This window comes from Cinclus cinclus, chromosome 3 (assembly GCF_963662255.1).
Source record: "Cinclus cinclus chromosome 3, bCinCin1.1, whole genome shotgun sequence".
In the NCBI taxonomy this organism is placed as follows: domain Eukaryota; kingdom Metazoa; phylum Chordata; class Aves; order Passeriformes; family Cinclidae; genus Cinclus; species Cinclus cinclus.
The window spans coordinates 76,672,173-76,697,140 of record NC_085048.1 but is presented as its reverse complement, the minus strand read 5'-3'; the positions used below and the strand labels follow the sequence as shown (position 1 = coordinate 76,697,140).

The window sequence follows — 24,968 nt, the reverse complement described above, 5'->3', positions numbered from 1 at the left end:
AGGGCAAGAAGAAGGAGTACCCAGGCAACTACTGCCTCACCTCATTCTCTGGAAATGTAATGGAATGCTTTGTTCTGGAGGCCATCTTTAAGTAAGTGGAAGAACGAGAAAGTGACCAGGAGTAGTCAGCATGGATTCACCAACGGTAAATCATGCTTGACCTACCCAATTGGCTTCTACAGTGACAGAACTACCTGGATGGATGAGGGAAGAGGAATGAATATTGTTTACCTGGACTTCACCAAGCTTTTCAACACTGTCTCTCACAACATCTTCATAGACAAACTTGGCAGGTGCAGATTGGAGGAGTGGACAGTGAGGTGATCTGAGAACTGTCTGAATGGCTGGCTGAATTGAGCAGGTCCCATCTTGTTTGTTCATTCATCAATGGATGAAGGGGTAGATGCCTCCTCACCAAGTTCACTGATGACACAGAATTGGGAGGAGTGGCTGATACACCAGAGTTCTGTGTAGAAGGATCCTGACAGGCTGGAGGATGGGAAGAGAGAACTGTCTGAAGTTCAAAGGCAAATGTAGGGTCCTGCACCAGTTCAGGCTGGGGGCTCACGTGCTGGAAAGCAGCTCTGTGGAGAGGGACCTGCGGGTCCTGGTGGACAACAAGCCATCCATGAGCCAGCAGTGTGTCCTTGTGGCCAAGAAGGCCAATGGAATCCTGGGGTGCATTAGGAAAAGCATTGCCAGCAGGTCAAAGAAAGTGATCCTGCTCCTCTGCCCAGCCCTGGTGAGGTACATCTGGAGTGCTGAGTCCAGTTCTGGGCCCCTCAGGACAAGAGGGATGAGGAGTGGGTGTGAGCAGAGTGCAACAAAGGTAATTAGGGGACTGCTTATCAGAGATCAGTAGAAAGACCCTTCTTGTGCAGAGAGGTTCACCCCACCAGTGGTCCCTTCCAACTTTAACCATTCTGGGATTCTGTAATGCTTTACGACTGGTTGCAACCTTAACAGAAGACACTCAGCCACTTAAATGGCAGCATCTGTACCTAGTAGTTTGGCCTCTGTTGTCAAGTCCTGCTTCTATGTTCAGTATAAACACTCCTTTATGTCCAAAACCAGAAATGGATGTTCTTATGTGTAGTCGCACAAATTCCATTAATGGTCACTGTAGCCAAGGCTGCCCCAACCTTTATATGATCATGTTAGAAAAAACAGGTTGTGCAGGAGTGATTGCAGTGAGTCTTCAAAGAAATGAAATTCATATGTACGCAGTACTGAAGGCAATGACTTCAGCTTTATCTCAAGCTGAGGGTTTCCAGGTCATATTTCTTATCAGACTGTGTTGAATTCCAAGCCTGACCTCCAGTGCCAGTGAAGGTTCTCTTTTGATCTTCTAGTAGGAACCCTAAAGACAACATAGAAAATTCAGTATTCTCTCTTAGTCTGGCAAAAGGACTTCTACTGAATGTAATGAGACTGTGTAAATACTGTATTAGGTATATTGTCTTGGAGACAGCCTAAGCAGTTCTGTTTCTGTTCTACATAGGAGGCTTAGAATGTCACTATTAATGAATGCTCTTGTTAACGTGCATCGGTTTGAGGAAAAGAGCATCTGTGTAAGACAAAACCCCATTGTTCATTCTAACCACAAATCTGTTGGCTACAGCAGTTGCTAAGCATCTTGAATAACATAACCAAGGAGTTAGGCATTGCTTTGGAGGTAGGGGCTGGCTCAGGCTCCACTTGTCAGAAAACAATGCAGTAGCCATCTAAGTTCTTAGCTGAAACTCTGCAGTCTCACCACTGTGGGGAAGTGCTGCTCAGCTGTCCTTTATAATATAGGGCTCATGACTTATTCTCAGAGGACAGTTATTTACCCTGCAGAACTGTGGCTCTGAGGGGTGTTTGTTTCAAATCCCATAACTTTTCCCCCATTTTTGTCTTTTTGAAGACTGAACTAGTTACAGACCCTCAGCTGAGAATGAAGTAAGGGAGCCTTATAGCATCCTTCTATGTATGCCTTCATTTGAGCAAAGGACGATTTAGTCCTGATAGCCACTATTATTAGGTTAGTAATTGATTCTACTCTCCATGGAGTGTGTCTCTTTACAGTCTGATTTGCACTAGCTATGACTGCATGAAAGGCATGTTATTAGTCGGTTTCTTCCTTGGAAGTTTATTGTAAGTTTGTATTGGAAGTTTGTAAGCAAAGAAATTATTCCTACTGCTGATGGTCATTAAATAACCATGGGCTTTTTGATAAGGAGAGGAGGAAGTTGTTGAAATTTGGTAAGGCCTTGTGCAGTGAGAAGGTCATAGAGAGGAATCTAACCATGTGAGTCAGGATTAGCAGTGAGGCAATCCTGAGCTTGAAGGAATCTTGTTTAGCAGGAAGGCTTTGTTGTTAAGGGAGGCCATGTGGTTATGGGACGTTTGTCAGAGATGTCCAATAGCGGAGGCAAAGAGAAAGTAGATGGGCAAAGTAATGCAACTCAAGGGACACAAGCCTTCTGATTAGGTGGGAAAGAGTCTGAAAAAGGGGAAGAGGAGCAATGCATTGCTCTCTGGCTAGAGAGATATGGTGAAGAAGGAAATGATTTCTGGGAATAGAAGGGGAAAGTCAGCTGGGTTTAGGTTCTATGTAATACACCTTGTATGGAATGACAGTTTTAAGAAATGGAATAAGGTTTGAATGCATTATTGCTTCTCTGACCTGTCTGGGAAGCTGTGTGTGTTAAATTTGAGCTGCAACTCATTTTGATCAGGACTTTTCCCTGCTTCTCTCTTTTTTCTAAGCTGTCCATGATATTTCTCTTGCCATGTCAAAACCAAAGTTGTATAATCCCTGTAGTCTTTCTTTCTTAGCAGTTTATTGAGCTGACAAGACAATGAGGGTGCTAAATGCTTGGAAAACAAGGTGCTTACTTTTAAGGTAGTAGGTTTCCCAAACTGTATTTTGAGAATTTGGAGTGCAGTTGAATTTTTCTTCAGTTTTTTACAAGTAGTTTCTAAGTCGAAATTTATTAATTATTGCATTGTTCTGTCTTTTCTATCTCTTTCCAAAACAGGATGATACCCCTTTCATCTCAGACATTAATGATGAATCTTCATCATGGCCAAACACAAGAATATGTGATTAAGCCCAAGTATTACCCAGTAAAAAAAGTGATTTCAGGAGAGCAGTCCACTGAGGGCTCACTACCACTGAGACTGGGCCAGGATCAGCCTGCATCACCTTTGCGCCGTAAGTACAACTACAAAAAGCATACTCCCTCTCTCCTCCCACAAAGCTCCCACTCCTCATTATTTTAAGATACTGAAATTTTCTGCAGTAACTCTTGAAGACAAAGAAAGGTTAAAATAACTGTACATGAGAATTCTTAGATTAGCAAATGCTCCAATATTTTGCATTTTGTGGAGAAACAAAACAGATTTCCTGGATGAAAAAAAAAAAATGGAACGTGGTTCACTGTTGAAAATTCATCAAACTATTTCTAGATAGTAGTTTTTTTCTTCAGAAAAGGGTGCTTTGTGAATGCTTTGCTAGAATAGGCACATCTATGAGTGCAGCTGGTGTCAGTATGATGGATACCTTTTTGGAAAGCTGGAGTTCAGGACTGTGGTTTCATTGGTGACTATTTTCCTCTATATTTAATTTATTATGTGTTTATGAACTTCTGCACAGTATGGAGGCTGCCTGAGAGTTTCTGCTTCATATTTATAAAAAAAAAAAAAAAAAAGAAAAGACTGTGTAGGTGCCCAGCTTGTGGCCTTGGCTCATGCCCCATTGTGTGCAGAGCTTGAGGACAAGTTTTGGCTTAGAAGATGAAGGGCTTGATGAATTATGGGTTAGGTATTACAGAATGTCTGCTGGCTTGATTTGGAGAAAAGTTCCTGCAGCTGAATAATGGATTGATTAACATTGAGACCTTAAGGTACTTGCAGTCTCCTGCAAGTGACTCTAGTGGGAAGAATGGTGGGCAGCTGGAAGTCTTTAAATTAACATTTCCAGAGTGGTGAAATATACTTCTTGCAAAGCACTATATCCCTTTCTTAGACGTTTCAGAAAGTTCTTTTTTTAAGTCATGCTATCAACATCAAGCAGTACTCTCTTTTGTAAATAAGATAATACTGCTTTTTTCCCAGTCAGCAGTTGTTTTCTTTCAAATAAAATATTAATGGTCACCAGGATTGGATTGTATCGTATCTATCTCCTATGACTCTTACTAGTCAAAGAGTACACAAATTCAAGGTTGCATAGTTCTCCAGTACTTTGAGTGACTGTTCCAGGTTGGATTTTCACAAAAAAATCTTTGCCACCCTTTTTCAGGCTGTTTAAGTCATTCTACCTTTGATACACTTATTGTTACTCACAAGTATCAAGCTGCCACTAAATGGATGGATTCTGTGAGTTGACTTTTTTTTTTTTTTTGTGGTAGCATAAGGAGATGACTCTATGCAGCTATAAGACAAAGGAGCCAGTGCTTCTAGCACTAAGCTTTCTAGTTTACTTGAGCCCCACTGTTCATTGCAGTGCTCTGAGGGACATGACTAGGAGAAGGAAAAACAGGAGCTGAATACAGGAATGTATTTTATCAAATTCTAAGATGACCCTTAGTGAGCAGTGCATTATTAAAACATTCTACCCTTACTGAAAAACTTGGGTCCTAAAACACCCAGAGGAAAAGTAGTCAAAAGAGTTTCTATGGCCTGATAAGGTCAGCCATGACTTAAGTGTTGACTCAGAGGTAAAGTGCAAGCTATTTGGATGGTGTCAAAATTTTGGAATATGAGCTCTCTGTCAGTCGAAAAACCAGCCCCATTACCTGTTTTGTCTGTTCTCTACATCTGTGAGGTGGGAGTTGGTGACAGCAACTTTTGATGAAGCAGTTTAGTCTCTGCTAGAACAGAGTGCAGTTTGAGCTGTATGTTGTTAGAGTCTAGGATTATGTATTGCTAGCCTGAACAGGAGACCTACAACTTGGCCAGCCATATCTGTTTGGCTTTTCTGGCTTCTGGAGGTGCTGGAATGAAGATTAGAAGACTGCTTATTTTCATAAAAATTGAGTTCTAAATTTCATCTGTCAGTGTACTAATGTTAGGGATGTTTGAATTGCCTACAGTGAGGTAAGACTAGGGTGTGAAACTTAATGTCAGGTGTTCTGTGATAACCACAAATTATGCAGTTCCTAGTCCTGTCTTGACCAGAGATGGACTCTGTGAATTAGTTCATGCTTATGTCTTACGTTCATTGCCTAGTTAATTTCTGAGAGTGGCTGATGATCTCATGGTGCTTTGTAATTGCTCTTAAATGTATAATCTTATTTCATGGGACAGCCTTTTACTTCATTGAGCAAAGGAATTGGTAGTGGCCATGTGGAGATATTTGAAAAGGAAAAGGGGCAAAATGTAATAATTTTATTGAAAAGCAGAATCCAGAAAGTTAGTACGTAGTGCTTTAAAACTTTTTTTTTTTATGGTAACATTAAATAATTTTTTTTTGAGATGAGAAGAAATAGTAGCCAGGTAGTACTTGGTTGTGTTGCCCAAGAGTTCATAGCTATCAATTAATATGGAGTGCAAAGCTACTTATTCTTTGGTTTTTTATGAACATTTCTATGCATTTTATTTTAAAATATTAACACTGTGCCAGAGATTGGCAACTGTGAAAAATGTTCCCCTTAGAATAAACTTAGCTCTCTAGCTGTAGCTGCAATTGGTTTTGATTTTTCTGACTTCTACAGATTGTTTCAGTCTGGTGATTGAAACTGGAAGAAGTGTCAGTCTTTTGTTACCTTTAGAGACAGATCTGTCCTGGCAGAAACAAATAAGATGTGGGGTACTGGTACACTGGGAAGAGAACTGCCAAACGTGACCAGGTGCTTCTGAGCATCTTCTGATTTATAGGAAGTCAGTCATGTTTAAATGCCCCATCACGGTGTTGTCAGATGGGCTTTTGGAGATACTGGGATAAAAAAACATCAAAGTTAAGTCACAGTAAACCTTTTTCAATTAAAATTAATTCAAGATACCTTCTGGAAATTTTACTCTGGTGCATTTGTAAGCAGTTTCACTTCTCTGATAATATTCAGAACATGCAGTATAGTACTCTTATCAAAGGCATCAAATAGTCTATTCTTTTGACTTTTAAGCTGAACTTTACTGTAAGGTTATATATCACATGAACAGAGCTTGAAAATTCAGTAAACCACTGGGGTTGCAATTATAGCATTTAATGACACCCTGGGATGTGAAATTGAGTTACCTGCCAGGAGCAGGTAGCATTTCTACTGTCAAGCATTTTGAACTTTTGTCCTGTGGGATACAAACTCTGATTAATTCTCAATGGATGTATTACTTGCTTAAAAGTATATGCTGTCACACTTTACCTGTAATCTGCCTAAATATTTGGAACCTCAGAGTGAAAAATTCTCTGCTAGTAGCGATGGCAGCAGCACAGAAATTTCAGCTATAAAATTCTATTTGCAACCTAGTAGTCCATAAAACAGTGGCAAGAGTTTTTTAGTAATTCAGGTACTTTTACCTCAGACATTTCCCACTACTCCCGTTAATGGAACTGTTAAATAGTAGCCACTAGTCATCTGAGCATAAATCCTCTAAATATCAGTGTTTATCTCCTTGGGTTTATAAATGCAATGATGGGGAAAATTAGTTAAAGGAATTCTGTGCTGTTTCTATTGGTCTAAAATGTATATAGTAGTAAACAAATTCTAAGTGTAGTCTTTTTGGAGTTCCTTTCAACACAGTTACTGTGAGAACTGCTTATTACAGCAGCAAGAGGCTAGGAAGTCCTCAGTTGCACTCTATCCGCTTCTGGTTGCTCTCTGGTTCTTAATAAAATGCACTTAAATACACACTTTAGTTTTCCAGCCTGAGATGTCTGAGGGCTAGCGTTTAGTGTCATTGTACATTTTGCCCATTGAGCTGGAAATAGTGAAATTTCTGCTTCTGAAATCAGTTGCCTGGTGTTGCCTGCACTGTAGGACGATTTTGTACACCCTCTCACCAGGCTACAGATCCTCATAAGTACAATGATGATGCCACTACTTCCCTGTTTTAGAGGAATATTGAGAAAATTTATTAATTAGTGACTGAGGTGACCACAAAATGCACCAAAAGCAGAAGAAAAATGCAAGGGTACTTTAACTACAATTGGAATGGTATTATGTGAAGTAAATAAGGCATGTGTTTGTATAATGATGTTATCCCAAGGAAGAAGGATAAGAAAGAAAATTAGACTAATATCTCTATTCAGGAAGACAATATGCGAAGCATGTGAATTTTGCAAGTGAAGTTACATGCTAAGTTGATAAAATTGAGTACTGTGAAAAACTACTGTGTTTTAGGTAGATTGGGTTGTTTTCATCTTCACCAGAATTCTGTATCTAAATTCATTAGAGAGAACTTGCCTCTATTTTAGGTAGTAAATGAAAACACATCTTGAGTTTAAGTAGTAAAGGTTACATAAGGTTTAGTGAATTTGGGCTTGCAGCACCCTGCTGTGGCTTAGTTGTGTGTGTTGTGCCTGGAAGTTGGACAAATATGCCCATATGGCTTTTGGACTCTTAGGATCTCTTCATGGTTCTGTGGACAACTCTTAACTTCTTGTGTAAGGATGAAGATGAAACAATATGAAAATCGTGTAACCCCTCTATATTTTACATAAGTTTATACACATGAAATAAGCTTAATGTGAAAGATGTCCCAGCATTCAGAGTTGTGATGTGCAGAATACTCGGCTCCAAACTTGGCATAGCAAGAGCTTTCCTGTATTGGCAGCACATGACACTTGTAACTCAGTGAAGCTCTTCTGTAAGTTTATACATAATTACATATGCTGGCTTCACTGATGACTTCATAGGTTGATTTGAGCAAATCCCAGGTGTCACTTGGAAATTCCAATTTAAGCTATTTTTGTGGAATTGCACCATTCTGACTTCATTAAATAACACTTACTTCATAATAATAGTATTTCCCCACCAGGAAGTATGGGTAAACAGCTGCAAAAGGCATAAATATTTTACTGCTTAAAGAAGTGCACACAGAGGTATGACACGTGTCACATATAAACGCGCCTGTATGATTTGACATTCTACCCAACTTCAGACTTTGGAGGAAAATTCCCCCTCAGGTCTTCACTGGGTCATATACTCTTTCTTTCTACCATTTTTAATATTGCTTTGTGGAACTGCCCTTCATGAGCAGCAAAGTAATTCTCTCACTGGCTTGTCTTAACTAGATCATTGTATTGTGGTAACTTCTACCTGTCAAGTTATTTATGGATATTGGAGTTAAAGAGTGGTATTGTTCCCGACTAGAAGTTTTGAGAAATTTGGAGGTAAGGGAGGATCTTACAGCTGTGAACAAGTGAACACTGTGAACAAGGTATAGCCAGCAGAATGAGGTGAATGAAACCAAAATGAACACTGACAAGACTAACATCGAGAAATAACTGAACAATTACAACATAGTCCATTTGGAGGGAATGTAGGGTCAAATTTGCTTCAGTCGCTCATGGCAACTGGCATTCATGTATTGCTCCTAAATTTGTACACAGTCAATTGCAAGGGAATGGGGTAAGTGTATAAATGTTGGGAACTTCTTTGTTTTGTGTTCTCAAACACGTGTGTTCAAAGTCTGTGTTCTCATCCCAGAGACAGAAGGGATTTTTCAGGGACAAGCTAGAAAGTTTAAGAAAAAACGTTGTCTCTGTCAGCATCGGGGTCAGACAGTACTGGGGCTTTTTCAAAGAACAATTTCAGTGTGAAGCATCCTTTTCTTCCCTCCCATTTAAGAGCATTGTTCTCCCTGCTACTGAACAGTATGGTGATTCATAGTAGCCATTTAAAGTTCACTTTTGATTCCAGCTGGACTTGGAAACAACAGGCTAAATTCTAGGCATAAATTGAGCTATCTAGATTCTCATTAATGCAGCTAACTCTAGCAAACCAATCAGCACATTTACTTTGCTTTTGCCTCAAAAAATAGAGTGACAGTTTCTGAAAAGATAACTAACAAAAGAATGCAGTTACTTAGCAATTATAAAAGACTATGGATTTCTTTGAAAACCTTGAAGACAGAATAGCTCTGTATAAATACAAACTACTTCACTCAATATACTGTTGCTGTAGGCATTCTAGCAGTACCCTTGCTAAGCTATCTTCATGATTTTGTGTGTCCATAAAGGGCTCACAGTTGAGCAGGCCAGAAGATCAGCACCCCCCGAAACATACTGCATTTTTCTCTTTGGACTCTGGAAAGATTTTATGGCCCTGAAGTTACCAGAAAATAAATGTCTGCCTGACAGGCAAAGGCTGCTGGTGCTTTTATAGAAACTATTTTAAATGTTGCATTCACCCAAAAATGAATTCTCATCTCCATGCTTTAAAATACAGCGACAGAGACTGATAAACAGCACAATGAGGAAAAATGTTGGAAAAACAGATTGGTGATCTGGCCAACAGAATTAAAATCAGTTCAGAGCATGTAATTGCTGGGGGAAAACGCAGACTGAGACAAATGCATCTCAACTTTGGTGATGAGAGAGTATTGGCACCAAAACCAAAAATTTCTCAAGAAGAAAAGAGGCTTTCCAGAAAATTCCGTAGGGGAAAGCGTTTATGATCTTTAAAAAATATTAATTTAGGTGGATATAGAGAACTATTGAACCTATACAATTAAACATTAAAAATCCCTTATCCTGGCTAACTCCTCCAGAGTTGCTGTGATACAAATCTTTGATATTAAGAATTTATTTTGATTGTTGCCAGTAGCTGAGTCTGGTTTTCTTCATAGGAGATGTGAAAGTACTCTTCTGTCAGTGCTATTGCCTATGCCAGAAGGAATGAACAAATGTGGACAAAAACATTACTGCAAGAAGGTTCATACCCTGTGAAACTGAGATTTCAGAATCAGTGACATCTTCGTGTTGTCATTTTTTCCCCTCAACAGAAAATTAGAAGAAAAAAAGATCTTGGCTTCATGTACTGCTGAGAGAGATGATTTTAAATGGTGATTCAGCATGCAGAGGCAGTTGTATTCATTTAAACTTAATTCCATGATGTCCTGCCCTTTGTCACTGTTTACAGTTTGTTGACTTCCTTAGTGCTTTTTGGTTGTTTCCTTTCAGGAAATGAAATGTCAGGTGAATATACTTTAGTAAGGTCATAATAATTTATTTTTTATTCCCTATTCTTCCTAGAAATTATAAATATTGACTCTTGCAATTTAGACTTTTTTCTCATTTGAGGGAGTTGCATAGGTTGGGAGGAAGAAACTCCATCTCAAGAATTTATTTTCTTGAGAAGTAATACTCTTCCAACTTGAGACTTGTGATACTATTATCTAATATTTGTATTATTATTGTGAAAGAAGCTTAAATAATAACCTTAGGCAAAAGGCATAATTTCAGGTGGGAATAAAGACCAAATTCAGACCTTTTTGTCTGAAGAGTCCTGTTGATAAAGTGGACAGTGGCATTATATTTAGCTGGTAATACTCAAGCTCCTGTATGGCTGTAAATTTGTGTGTAAAGATGTTGACTTCATTATCAGAGTGTGCATTGCAGCAGCTTCTGTCAGGGGAAAATTGCTTGTGGTGGGCTGTAAAGCCACTGCTGCTTCGTTGGCAGCCGAGATGAGGATTGTGTAGAATAACTCTGTGCCTTAGATGTGTGTCTGCATCTAAATATGGCTTTTTGGCCTTTGTTCCCATTGTCCCAAATCGAAAGCCTCTTGGGTCCAGATAAGCTTAGGTACCTAAGAAGCTGGATAATTTGAATGGAAGCTTAAAAAGGCTTGTTCACCTGAATTATGTTCTTACAGCTGGAGTAGTATCCAGCCCCAAACCTGAAGCACTGATGTGAACTCAAGCATGAGAGTCTTGAGGAGCTTGAAGTTTTGTTTCAGGACAAGTACTTCACTCTGGGAAAGACAGGCCATCTGGATGCTATTATTTTGCATAATTAATATTTGAAATTGCAGCTGAAGCACTTGACTGTCTGCCTATCCTCGAAAGTACAGTCAGCTGAACTCTCCTGCAGGATTAAGCTCCCCAAGGACTGCTATAGCAGTCATAGTGGTGTCTGGAATCCAGCTGTAGTGAAGTCACATAGTTCTTCAAAGAAAAGTGTCTGAGCCCTAGATGAAAGTCTTGAACTGAGGATTTGAACTAAGCAAACTTAGGTCACCAGCATTTACTTTTGACTGGGTTGGGCACCCTCCTGTTCAGTGTGCTGCTTGCTCAATGCAATTAATTTCTATCATCCCTTGGAAAAGAGACCAAGAACTGATAATCGGTATAACTTAAGGCTAAAATTTAGCTTTTTATCACCTTTACCATTTGTGGATCTAGTTTAAATGTAATTTATTTAAACTGAATAAATGCAGTACAGATTAAAAGAATTATTGCCCAATAAGTTTATTGAAATGAGTTGAGGCCATTCTATCAGATATCAAACCACACTGCATTCTCTAATTTATTTGGGTTGGTACCTTTTTCTGGATCACTCTCAACTATGTGAAGGGAAATGATAGTTACGTTTCTTATTACGAGGGAGACTGGCTGTAGTTTAAGATAAGATGTTCATTGCCTGAGGATTGTATATGAAGAATCTGTATAGTGGTAAAAAAGACAAGGAAAACAAAAGGTGATTCATAAAACCTGCTAGCAGAGATCTCAGATTTCAGATTTATGTGTTATTTATACATTATGGGTTTCCAGAGGACAAAACTGAATATAATTTTTGTGAATTCCTCTCTTGCTCTAAAAAGGTTGTGTCAGTGAGAGGATTTATCAGCAAAGGGCTTGTGGCATGTAAACATAGTTAGGTCTTTCCAAACAATCTCAGCACTTGTGCCTGTATATGCTCCTTTGGTACTTTTAAATGAAGCAATCCCTAGAAAACAAAAAAACCCCTGTGTTGCAGATAATAGAGAGCTTTTTGGAATTTGTCAAAATTAATGGAGGAAACATACTTGAAGGATGCAAGTGTTGCTGTAGTAAATGACTTCAAACAGTATACTGTTCACACTCCATTTTAAACTGAGATTAAGGTAATTGAAGAGTGGGTTATTTTCCTATCCTAGAATAGGCTACTAAAAATTTTAGTGTCTTTTGGAGGGTGGTAGAGGTGGTGATAAAGAAGACAGTGCAATTCTCTGTTCTATTCTTTGACAGGGAGCAAGGAAGAGATTGCATTGGCAATAAGAACGTCAACAAAAACATCAGTGTATATCCCTCTTCAATTACTGTCATATTAGGTAGCTGGATTGTGTTTTGCTTTTTTGGAAGCCTTTTAGTTTACATCAAGACTGTAGAACTGAATACTTGAAAAGTGATGAAATATCAAAGGTTAAGCTTTATTAATGGAAGAAATACACGTAACATCATACAAATGCAGCAAAAATATGAAGTACAGAAATAACAAAAAGTAGGAGTGCTAAACTGGTTACATTTTAATAATGTGTTCCTACAGCTGGCTAGATGTGTTAAATCAAGTACAGGTTGCCATACTGTCATCTTGCTTAAAATGTGTGACTGGGTGGATGTGCCCACAAATGCCTTACCTCATGCAGAGCTGGGGGTGTACTTTTAAGCATTAGAGAAGGCATTGGATCTTGGATTAAATAAATCAGGATTTTTTTTTTTTTAATTTTTTTTTTTTTCATTGATATGTCTAATTTTCCCCAATGCTTATGAAAAGAGAACTGGCTGTGAGGTGTACTAGGGAACAGTAACCAAGTTTCTGGAAAGAGCAAAGGTAGGTATTGTATATTGTAGCCAAAAAATAAAAATACTAAACAACTGTGCCTTGCCTTTAGTTAATACATGTAGTTTTCAAACTTGTTTGTGCTTGAGACTGTTACAGAAAGAATAAGACATATTCTGCATGAATTTTAGATGAGTGATGTTTGAATGTAGGAGATTTTACTCCTGTGCTTAGAGCAGAGTAAGGGTTGAGTTCAGTCCTGCTAAGGTTGTGCACGAGATGTTCTATATTTGTTTTACTAGGATGAAATCTGCATCAACAGATCAGAAAGGGATTTGGGGGATGTGTGCCCCTTCAGCCTAGCCCACAGATTGGTTCTGGGAATGAAGCATTAGTTAGTGCACTGTTGGGAGACAAAGTCATAGAAGCATTTTATATAAAGCTGTGTTAAGTAATTCTGCTGCTCTCCCCACCATTGATCAGACCTCAGTTACAGCATAGTGTGGTTTTAGACAGGGTTTGTGAAGAAAGAAGAGGACCAAGTGACTGGTATCAAAAGCAAAACAAAAAAGATGGAGACCTGCAAAATAGGGGCTGTTAGACTGAATGTTTAGATGGTTTTGGTCTCATCAAAATGAAAGTGAAGGAGATTGACGGCAGTGATCTTCAAGTATGATAGAAAATGATGCACAGAGGAATAATGTTTTGTTAAGAGTTGCTGTAGATAAAAGAGGGAAATAGTTTGCCTGAGTTGCTACAGGGGAAATGTGAGGTAGGTATTAGGAACACCTTTATAATAAGAGAGATTGAAGTGCTGGAATAAATTCTCGGGGAGGCTGTGGGATCTGCATAATAGAAGGGGTTTGAGGATAGTCTGGATAAACCTGGTTAATGTTGCTTTTTTATCCTGGGAAAATGACAGTAGGGGAGATGAAGTGATCTCTGACAAACTCTTTCAGTCCTTTCTGTACATTTTAAAGCCTGCGTTTCTCTCAATGTGTATTCAAAAATTTAGAGAAGACCTGTCTCTGGCCTGTATGTCAATCTGGTGTGTCTTTCTCTCTTTTTTCTTGTTGGTTTATTTATTTTTTTTTGTTGTTTTGTTTTTTCTTTTCCTGTCTTTAGCTCCTAGCATTATACATCTTCTAGATTATGCTGTTTCTAAGTTGTATGACAGCTAAGTTCAACTTGTTCTGATCTTTTGGAACTAGGTTTATGTTGGCTGGGTTTTTTCTTCTTTTTTTAAATTGATGACTAAGCTGTGACAAGACAAAACTTCCTTATATACTGGTAAAAGTGTAAGGTCATTTGACAGTAATTCTGAGAGCCTAACTATCTTACTTGTGTGGTTGACTTTTATACAATATCATCTTTCCTTTTAGCTGAACAAGCATATCTATTGTAAGGACTAAACCAGGTGGAGTGGTGAAATAACTCTGAGACACCCTTTTTAGGAAATAAGTAATTTCCTTCTGCTTCTTTCCTTTTTTTGTCTCAGCATTTAGCTAAGAAAAAAGAGGGTGTTTGTCATCTAAGAATTTAAAATGTTGACTCTATTAGCTGTTCAGAAGTTAATTTGGTTTGATTTTAGAAGTTTTCATTCTAAATGCTCTTCTCATGCATCATGGTTATAATTTGAAAACATGAAATAGCCTGAGATAATCTATTCTCATTGGGAAGAGACTATAATTTTAGAATAGAATCTTCAAGTCTGATGACACACTGTAGATAAAGATATGGAAACAAACTGGGATCAGTACGGAAGTAGATGATCATGAAAAGAAAGCAGTGTGTATCATTACTGGAGGTACTGATGGAATGTCTATAGTTCTGCTGGTTCTTTTTCCTTAGGACGTTTGCCTCTGGATATTTGTCGTAAGTGAAGACATTAAAAAAAACCCAAACAAACAAAAAAACCCCAAAAACCAAGAACAACCACCACCACCAAATAGGTCTCTTAAAATAGCTTTAGAAATTTGTGTACAAGGAATATGGGAGATGTGTGCACAAACTACACTATGTCCTCAGCTGGTAGAAGCCACTGCTTTTTAACTAAATCACTGTGAGGCACAAAACTATCACATAAATAACATCAATGTTTTTTGACATATTAACATGTTTTATTCTCTTTGCCCCATGACCTACATAGTTATCTCTTTAACTGAATGCCAGTCCTGCTTTCACTAGTGTTGCTAGCCCATTGTCTTCCTGCAAAACAGGGACATACCACAGGTCATCTGAGCTCCACTGCAGCTATTGAATACTGTCAGAATGTTGGAGCAGCCTTAAACCCAAGTAAAAGAAGTGTTTATAGAAATAATTCTAGGAAGAAACAAAGTCTGAGTTGCATTACTCAGCGACTCAGGAGGTTGAGGAGGAATCCTTGCCCTTACACAATTCTTTCCAGGTGTGGCTGTGTAAGATATTGTGACCACCTGGACATTAAACCTGCCACCTGCCCTGTCTTAACTACTTCACCTTTTTTTTGCTAATACAAGGAAAAAAATGGTCATAATGGATAGTGGGGGCAGAAAGGCTTCTATTAAGAAATCCTTTTGCTTCTATTTTCCATTTCTCCTGCAGTTGTTGCTAAATCATAAATTTATCACAGCAGGGGTTTGTCGAGTTCATGATATTGTATCATAGTGACTTACGAAGATGGAAAAAAAATCATGTACCTATGGTGCCAACTTTCAACTAAAATTGCATCACTTTACCCAGATGTCTCTCTTTTTTTTTTTTTTTTTTTTTTTTTTTTTTTTTTTTTTTTTTAATCTGGCTCAAGAGTTTTACAGATTTTTGGAAATTATGGGTACTTTCTTCCACTGATCTCTTTTGACAAATATATCACAGAGCTCTTAAGCATAAGTGAGCTTGGACTAGGAGGCAGGATGATGGCGCTGTTGGCTGAATCTCATTGTGAATTTGCTGTCTAGCTGAAAGATTATGATTTATCCACTATTAGTCATCTCAACTGTCCTGTCTTTATTAAAACAATCTGAGTCTATCTCTAGTTTGACCTTTTTTTGCTATTTAATTGGTGTTTGCATCTTCTACTTTGGTTTTTTTATTAAGCTTGTTTATCTGGTCTCATAGTTGTATTTCTTCAGCCTGCTGTTATACTTAGGAGTGTAGTGAGGTGTTTCATTTCCACATGTTTAAAATTGGTCTGGAAGAGTCTGACATACTTCTGTCTCTATATATAGAGAGAAAAAAATTATTCCAGGTGTGTTGTTGTAGCATAATCATTTTTTTTCCCCAAGAAATGGATTTAAGGTAATCTAAGTTGCAGATTTTGTCATGCCTGTGTCACAGTGGCATCATCAGTAGAGGTTCTGGAGTTTGAAGAAAATACTCTGTATGCTTCCTTAAAAATATACTGTCCATATACTATACATGAGCTAGTCCAAAGTCAAAGGAGGTCAAGGCTATAGCAGCACCAGTCTTTTCCTAGCATGAAATCGTAGGGTTTAGCATTAATACTGCAAAATCAGATAACAGATATTGAAGAATAGTTTGTCATTTAGAATTGAATTTTCTTCTGTAGAGAAGAGTATGGAAATGAAAATTACAGAAGAGATTGAAGGAAGTCCAAGAATGTAAACTTGAAGTTTCTGCTAAAAGCTTCCTTTCAGGAGAAGGGCTTGTGATTTTTCTTTCAAATTGAATCTGCGTGTATTAAGCATACTATTAAGGTCCCTAAGCTGCAGAATCTGTGAGGATAGTACTGTTTACTTTTTTGCAACTGCAGAAAAGAGTGATAGTGACATCTCTGCCTTGAATCACCTCTTCAAATGCTGATGAGTTTTTAGCTCAGAGGCCATAATTAGCTTTTTATCCATCCTAAACATCTTCAAATGAATTGAAGTTGAAAGTTGTGGCCTGCTAGGGAGGGAGAACAAACTTAAGTGTTTTCATAGTTTTCATAAATCTAAGATGGAGAAAATCTTCCCATTTCTGAAGAATATGGAGGTGTTTTATTTCTGTCCCTTTGCAACTAGCAAAACAGGAATATCTGAGAATTTACTTTGTAGCAAAATAAGTAGTATACAGCTAGATAAAGACATCATATAATGGTTGACCAACTGGCTAACAGGTCAAGCACAAAGGGCTGTAGTAAATGGGGTTACATCAGGCTGATGACTAGTGGGTGTCTATAGGGCTACTATTTTAGGGTCAGTGCTCTTCAACACAGTTTTGGGTGCCACAGTATAAGAACCCTATAAAGCAATTGGACAGTGTCCAAAGAAGGGCCATGAAAGCAGGAAGGGTCTTGAGGAGAAGCCATAAGGGGAGCAGCTGAGGTCACTTGGTTTGTCCAGCCTGGAGGTGAGGAGACTGAGGGGAGACCTCGCTGCAGTTACAACTTCCTCATAATTAGGTGAATATCTGTAGGGGCTAAGGCTTCCATTGTGTTGTTTTTAAGACTTCTTCCTGAAAAACTCTATTAGAATATTGTGTAAGGGATACTCTTTAGCTCTCTAGATATTGATCTGTGTTTTTGAAAGTACTGTTTGGCTACTATTACTCCCAAACTTAGATACTAGTGTTTTCTTATCCAGAAGCACTGAAAAGCAAGTTTTATGATTTCTGTTGGGTCTCATACTAAGACATCTCTTTTACTAAAATAATTGTGCTGCAGGATTTTCTGGTGAAATCTAAACTATGCGGTAAAAATGATTTTTGAAAGTTTTGTTGTTGTGAACAGTATTCCCAAGATTAACTACAGCTCAGCGCTCAATAACATAGTACAGAATACTGTGAAGGAGAAATAAATGATGGTTTTTGGTTTCATCTTTACTATTTCAAAAACATAACTATGGGCCTGATGCTGGGTGTGCAAACAGTCTATTGCAGTTTAAGTTGGATGCATTTGAAAGAGCTTCATGGGTGCATGAATAGCACATTTTATTGAATGAAGCACACATGGATGTTTCTTCTGGATTGCTGGTCCCAAAGGCATTAACTGCAGAGTAGGTGTGTATAGCACTAACAACGCTACTGTACTCATGAGCTTCATGTCCTGGGTCAACACTCAGAAGAGCTGGAGGAACAAGACTTTCTGGAAGGGGTCCTGTCTGGGGGAGTGAGAACAACAAACCTGCCAATGTGTCCCTGCACAATTTCATGTCGAATTCTCATCTCCTGGGTAGATAGAAAATTGGGGTACTTCTTACAGCTCATTAACCACGATTGTGGCAGGTGCTATGTTGGTACTATGGTCAAACTTTGTTCTTTGTGGACACATTGTACAGAATATTTCTGGGTAGGAGGCGTACTTGGTTTGTACAAAACATCCCTGGTGTCAGGTAGAAGAATCAGACTGCATGGCCTCTGCTCTTCTCCCATATTCCTTCCCAATGCCATAGCAGCACAAATCATGTCACCTCCATTCACTTTCAGTATTTGCACTGCGAGCTCCATCACACATTGAGCTCTGCCTTTTCTGCCCTTCCAACATTGACAAAGCCAAATGATTATTATTATTTATTTTTTTAGCTAAGCCAAAAAGCTTGTCGGAGTCCCCCAATACTGGTTTCTACAGTGTAGACAGGACGAACTGTTGTGACCAATTAACCATGTTTTTTTTTTAATTAGATCACATCCTAAAGGAAAAATATTGCTAAAATGTCTGAAAATAAAAGATATAAAATGGACTCTTTTCTAGAAACATATATATAAAACTATGCAAGTAAAATACAAAGATTGCACTATTGCTTATGAAGCTATGCTTTAAAAAAAGCAAAGCTTAGAGGTTCTACCCTCAGCAGTTCATAGGTCACTTACATCTGTTTATTAAGGTATATTCATTTCTGTAAGAAATGTATGGCATCCTAGAATCTAAGATGTCTTCAAAATCCCCTGAAATCAAAATAGTAGCCTTTGATGAAAATATTTTATTCTTGTATCTCTCAGGGCTCTTCCTTTTCTGAGCATTGTTTAAGGAAAATAAGGTGGGAGCATCTGTACTACAGCTGCTGTTCAAATAGAGAAATGCCTTTACTGTAGACAAAACAAATCTGCACAATTGCTAAATCTGTTTGTTTATGAAGAAATAAGAAGGCTTTGTATTTTTTTGAAGTGGGAAGATTTTTAAGATTTTCTTGATATTTTCAGAAATGTGTTTGTTTGCAGGGTATTTCATGAACTAGGTTAGGCAGCTATCCAGCAACTTTTTTATTTCTATGACATGAGGAAGAAGGAGATTCTTCTCTTTCTGTGCGTCATTTCTTGGCATTGTTAGGTTTGATATGAAGGTATTTATTAATAGTTTCCACAAAGATGCTGTAATATATTTTCAAGAACTTGCTGAATTTATTACTAACATGCAGAGGACAAAATGTTTTCTTTTTAAATAATTGCAAATAGAATCTGTCCTTTCCCCCAGTTTTCCTAAAAAGTAGTTTTAATATAATTTTTGTCTTCAGCTGTTAGATAGAGAATCAAATACATCGGGTTTTGAATAGAGTTCTGTAACAAGAAATTGTTACAACCAGCTTAATTACAAATTAGTGCTTGTGCAATCTTTATTGCAGTCAAGTTTTTTTTTTTTTTAAATGACTACAGGGAAGTATATAAAGAAGAGAGTCTGGCCATTTTTTATCTTTGATCTCAGTATTTTAAAGCTCTGATAATTCCTCACTCCTTTCTCTGAGCTATTTATTGCTAAAACAAAGGCTGACAGTAGAGCTCAGTCTAGAGTATGTAAATTCTTGTGGAAAAATAATGCCCAAAAAATGTGAAGAAAAAATGGGTCCAGGCAGCTGCATCACAAGGTTTGACCACTTCAGGCTGGGGTGCCAGGAGATTTGAGACAGATGTTTTCAGACATGCCGCATGCCTAAAACGTTTCCAGGGGTCGAGCTACAAATAGTGACTTAATAAGTGCAGAAACAGGAAAAGTATGTAGGAGTACACAAGAGTTTATTCACCTCTAGGTGCACAGCCAGCCTCTTTACATTACATCTGCCTGTCAGGGTTGGCTATTTAAGCTGTCGTGCCCTTGGTATTGCTCTTTGTCTGCCTGTGAATAAAGTGCAGCATTGTGATTACTAATCCCACTCCAGTGACTTGACTTTAAATGTGGTTTTGGAGCGGATCCCGGAGTTCTGTTTGCTAAGCTTCCTACTCCTGTTTCAGAGACACCACTGGAGATCTATGAGAGAGCACTGCAGACTGCCCTCCTCCTGTAGACCTGTCGCCTTCCCCCCCTCCACGCCTTTTTTTTCCCCAAAAACTTTTTGAAGGAAATCAATGGATACCAAAGTGATCTGTTTATTTTTCTTTTTTTCTTTGCCTCCGCTGACAGTGGGAAATCACACTGGTCGCATCAAGGTGGTCTTTACACCCAGCATCTGTAAAGTGACTTGTACCAAAGGCAACTGTCAGAACAACTGTGAGAAGGGAAATACAACCACCCTCATCAGTGAAAACGGCCATGCTGCTGACACACTGACAGCCACTAACTTCCGAGTAGGTAAGTACCCCAAAACTCTATTTGTCCTTAGCTGTCCTCTCTTGACTAACGGAGGGAGGAGATGTTTTGTTATTAATACCAGTTGTGCATCTGTTACTCTTTGTTTGGAGGGCTGTTCCGAGTAGGAAGCACTGTATGTTAGACAAGCTTTCTGGTGTCCTTTGGAAATGGTCCCAAAAGTTCTTTTTGTGTCAGAGGAAAAAAGCTCCCGTATTTTTCATCTGAATTTTCAGCTGCAGGGATGCAACATGTTAAGCTGAAGCTTTCGGTAAAATTCCTTCCTCAGAGTTTGTGTTAGTAAATAGGGAAAATGACAGATTACACAAAAAGTTGTGTTTGCTCTTTTTTACTTGTTTAATACGTATCAAATGCACATAAAAACCTAGTGAACAGCTAACAGTGACTCTCTTCAGAAACTTGTTCAGCATTTCCTTAAAGCTACAATCCTTTTTGAATATGCAGCAGCTTAAAACTTTTCTTACTGCTGAAAGTAAGTCAGATTTCATATTTGACGTTTTTAGAAACTGGAATAATGTTAAGCCTAATTAAAGTTGTTGAAGCCAGTAATTTCTTTGTTAATGTTTATGCTTGCTCAGTAAGAGTATCAACAGCATGCCAGACTAAACCCTACAAATCTTTGACTCTCTTGAAACAAATCCTGAAAGCTACCTAGGATAATGAATAGTATATATTTTTACTGTATACTAAATAGGCGTTTGTGTGCAAGTATTTACCTTGTAAATTAAGATATACAGATATATGGGTACATACCTAAATACTTCAAATTTGTCATTTCACATTATGATACCCTGAACTACTCTTGGAAAGTAATTCTGTAGTTATCCTGAGAATATCATAGTGTTGTTTTCTGAATAAAAAAAAATATTTTGCAAATTTCTAGTCAAAGAATGCCAAATATGAACACTGTAATTTTAGTCTCTGTCTAGAATAAACATAGAGTTCAGGCAGTGCTGAGGCTGGCCAGTATTGCCATTTTTCAAGTGCAGTGTATTTCATGCTCTGAGGGTGGGGGGGAAAAGCTGTTTGAAATTATTATTCTTTTCTTCTGGACAGATGATACAAAGAGCAGTTCCCTCTTTTAACACTCCTACTAGGCTGTCAGGCTGTGGGGTAAAGACCTTGAAGTTATTAACTCATTCTGTCACAGTATGCATGTTTGTAAAAATGTATGCATGTTTGTAAAAATGTATGCGTTTTGGACTAATAGTAAAAGTAGTGTTTTAAAACAAGAATGGAGCAAATTTTGGGGTTTGTTTGTGGTTGTTTGGAGGCACAAAAAAAAAGGTATTTTGTAAAGTAATGGTAAATCTTATACTTTTGTGTTTACTGACAATGCAGATTTTTACAATGTTTTTGACAAGAACCCCAGCTAAGTAAGTTTTTTGTTTAATTTTTCTGACTTGCAAGAAAGGATAGGGTTATTCTTCCCCGCTTTCATTTGACCTAATTTTTCTATTGAAATTATGAAATGCTGAGAACAGGCAGTCATGTAATTTGTCTGCTATGTAAATCTGTGCTGTAACATGACCTTCTCTCAAATACTTGAAAACTTGGAGAGTGGAAATTGACCTGTGAAGACGTGTTCCACACCTTCCTTCCTGGCCTCAGGCCACGCAGCTCTGATGCACTGTGTACAATGGGCTGCTAGAAACGTTCAACAAAAACATCTATAGTATTTGATGGAAAGATAAGGGAGTCTTATGTTGAAAAATGTATAAAAGCAAGTTGCTACACATGGATAAGGATTTTTAACCTGCCTCCTGAAGTATCTTCCCTGCTACATTTAAAAGACAAAAAGTGTTTAGTGCAGATCTAGGTCTTGTCATTTTCACAGAAGAAGAAGAAGGTCTGAAACAGAACTTAAAGGCTCTCCAGTTAAAAAATTAAAATGCTGCTTGAACTTCTTAATAACTAGAGGAATCCTATACCTGTAGATTGAATTCTTTCACCAGTCATACTTTTCAGGAGCTTTTCAATCAGTTTAACATACATGCCACTGAAATATTTTTTCATCTCTGTTCTTTAACTAGTGCCTTTCACTAGCTTAGGCTTGTCCTCATGTCTCCTGACACATAAAGCAGAAGTAATTTGTGTCTTCCAAGAGCATTAACTTTTGTTATATTTAACAGCTGAATTATGTTTAACTTGTGCTTTTTGCTTTGAAGTCCCTGTTCTAAACTTCTTTACTTACCATTAATCCAAAATGTGTGGAAATTCTTATTTAGAGGACTTGGTATTGAAAAATGCAACCGTGAAACAAAATGTCATGTCAGGAAGTACATATTTAAAGCAGTGAAAAGGACTATTTCAATATGTTTTTTTAAAAATATTGGTTCTTCCTAAAACCAGAGAAAATTGTCACATGCCCTATTTGGAAGCAGGAGCGTTCCTGTAGCAGGAGCAGCATTCTAGTACACAAGATTGATTTTGGGTTCTTGGATGACAGATGAGTTAGACAGCAATTTGCCTTGTTCTTAATAATAAATTATTTATAATAATGAGCCAGAGTAATTTTTCTTGTTTCTTTTCAGCTTTGTGCTAAACTTTGTAAACATTGCATTTTCAGAAAGAATAAGTTGCAATACCTGTAGTACAGCTATTCCAACTTTGTCATGGATTATTTCAGATTCTTAAAATGTGCTCAGTTTGTCAGTTCAACTGGAACTTGGTAGCAGTGAGCCCAGGCAAGGAACTAATCCTGTTTCCTGAAAATTTTATACAATATGAATAAGCCATCAAAAGCAAAAATCCACAATAAAGGACAGATTGGGGGGAATGCTGCTTTTCAGGTAGCTAAGATTTTTGGCTGTGGTGAGGAATAGCTCCTAGCACTGCAATTTAAGGTGATGAAAGCTTGGTATTAAAAAGGAAAGACCTCTTTGATTGCCAGGCTGCTTCAATGAAACTTTGGGGGGTTTTGCAGTTTAATTTTGTGAATGGGATATGTTGCAGTTAAACTAACCAACCTCCAATAATTCATTGGCTTGGAGAATGAAAGCATTTAGTCTGAGTGGAAACTTCTGCTGAATAGATGAATCTTACTATTCTGTTGGATTAAGGAGTGTACAGTTTGTATGGCATTTCAGTCCTGATATATCTATCTAGAGGCTTGTAAAACAGGGTCAATATGTGTGCATACGAAAGGATGGGAATAGAGTAGCACATGAGGTTTCTGTCTCTTTCACTGTTGAAGTTACTCAGTGAGGTGTCCTGTTTCTACTCAAAATTATTCCACATTCCGATTTTGAAATGAATTCTCTTCCTGTAGAGAGTGGGAGGACAATGACTAATTTGTAACTGTAAAATGAAGCAATAAGGAATTAGTAAATGCCCAAATTAATATTTTCATGCTTCCCCCCCACTGTTATGTCTAAATATTTAATTATAAATTTACATTCCACTTTTTCCCAAGGGATCTGTGCTTCATTCATTGAACAGGAATGACAGAACTTAGTAAAGGAAGCAGTCATTTAATACTTAGGTTCATATTCAGTGTTCATCTGCAGCCCTGCATCTCATTTAAAGCGGTTCATTCAAACTGTTACAAATGATAAGTCAAAGTTGCATGCTTGTCAATGAAAGTGCATATCTTTCTGTAAAAAATGTTATGTCTGAGCACTTGGCAGTATGTGTGTCAAATAAGGAAACAGAATCGTACCATTATAGAAGGGTTTGGGCTGGAAGAGACCTTTAAAATCTTAAGAGTTCCAACCCCCAGTGATGGGCAGGGACTCCTACTGGACCAGATTGCCCAAAGCCCAGTCCAACCTGGCCTTGAACATTTCCAGGGATGGGGCATCCACAGCTTCTCTGGGCAACCTTTGCCAGTGCCTCACCACCCTCACAGTCAAGAATTTCTTCCCCTATCTAATCCACACCTACCCTCTTTCAATTTAAAGCCACTTCCCCTTGTCCTGTCCATGCCCATGTAAAAAGTCTCTCTCCAGCTCACTTGTAAGTCCCCTTTAGATGTTGGAAGGCTGCTATGAGGTCACCTTGAAGCCTTCTCCAGGTGAACATGGTGTCTTAAGTAAAAATGTATCTGGTCCTTCACATTTAATCATAAATTCTGAAACTTTCAGCATGGATCACCTGGATATGCTGTACTCTGTTGCAATAATGCTCAAAATTATGTTGCCTCTTGAATTTTGGCACTCTTCGTATTGGAATTTTCTATCAAAAAATTTTCCAGCTTTCCTGTGTTGACTCTGTGTCAATGTTTTTAGGTAATTGAGGTTGTCCAGAAGTTTCCAATTACATATAGATCAAAAGTTCCAAGAAACAGCAGAAGCATTTTGCTCAAATTTTATTTGGCCTTCTGTTGAAAGCAGTGAAAGAAAATTTGACCAGTATATTTTAAAACAATAGGTTATTCAAAGGAAATTTAGTAAGAAGACCCGCTATGTAATTATTTTTCTAACAGAATTTCCTATCTAGGAAAGAGTTTCATAAACAAAATTATTTAGAATTGTGAAAATTTAAAAGAGTTATTTTACAAAATGTTGACAGAATTCCTGAATTTTATTCAGACCTATGTGATCATGAATTACTGTTAGTGTTGTAGGAGTTAGCATTGCTTTTTATTCAAGCACTTCAGATGTTATCGAAGAGTAACGTTGGTTAAAAATGGCAATTAACTGCAAGCAAGGCAGCCTGTTGGCCAGCCATGCAACTGCCTTGATTTGCAGTTTGCATAAGACAGAAAGTCCAGGAGAAATGGATGGTGCTTTCTTGCTACCACTTGGTATTAAAGTTGTCAATTCTTTGCTCCATATGATACATACT

At 37.9% G+C, this 24,968-nt stretch overlaps 1 protein-coding gene across 1 annotated transcript in view; it reads left to right on the top strand.

The window, feature by feature from the left end:
• Nucleotides 1-24,968, top strand: part of LTBP1 (latent transforming growth factor beta binding protein 1) — a 181,793-nt gene that overhangs the window by 43,520 nt on the left and 113,305 nt on the right. Inside the window, exons 4-5 of the mRNA XM_062490245.1 lie at nucleotides 3,024-3,199; nucleotides 19,995-20,162. Coding sequence (XP_062346229.1) covers nucleotides 3,024-3,199; nucleotides 19,995-20,162 — 344 coding nt within the window. The remainder of the gene's footprint in view (nucleotides 1-3,023; nucleotides 3,200-19,994; nucleotides 20,163-24,968) is intronic.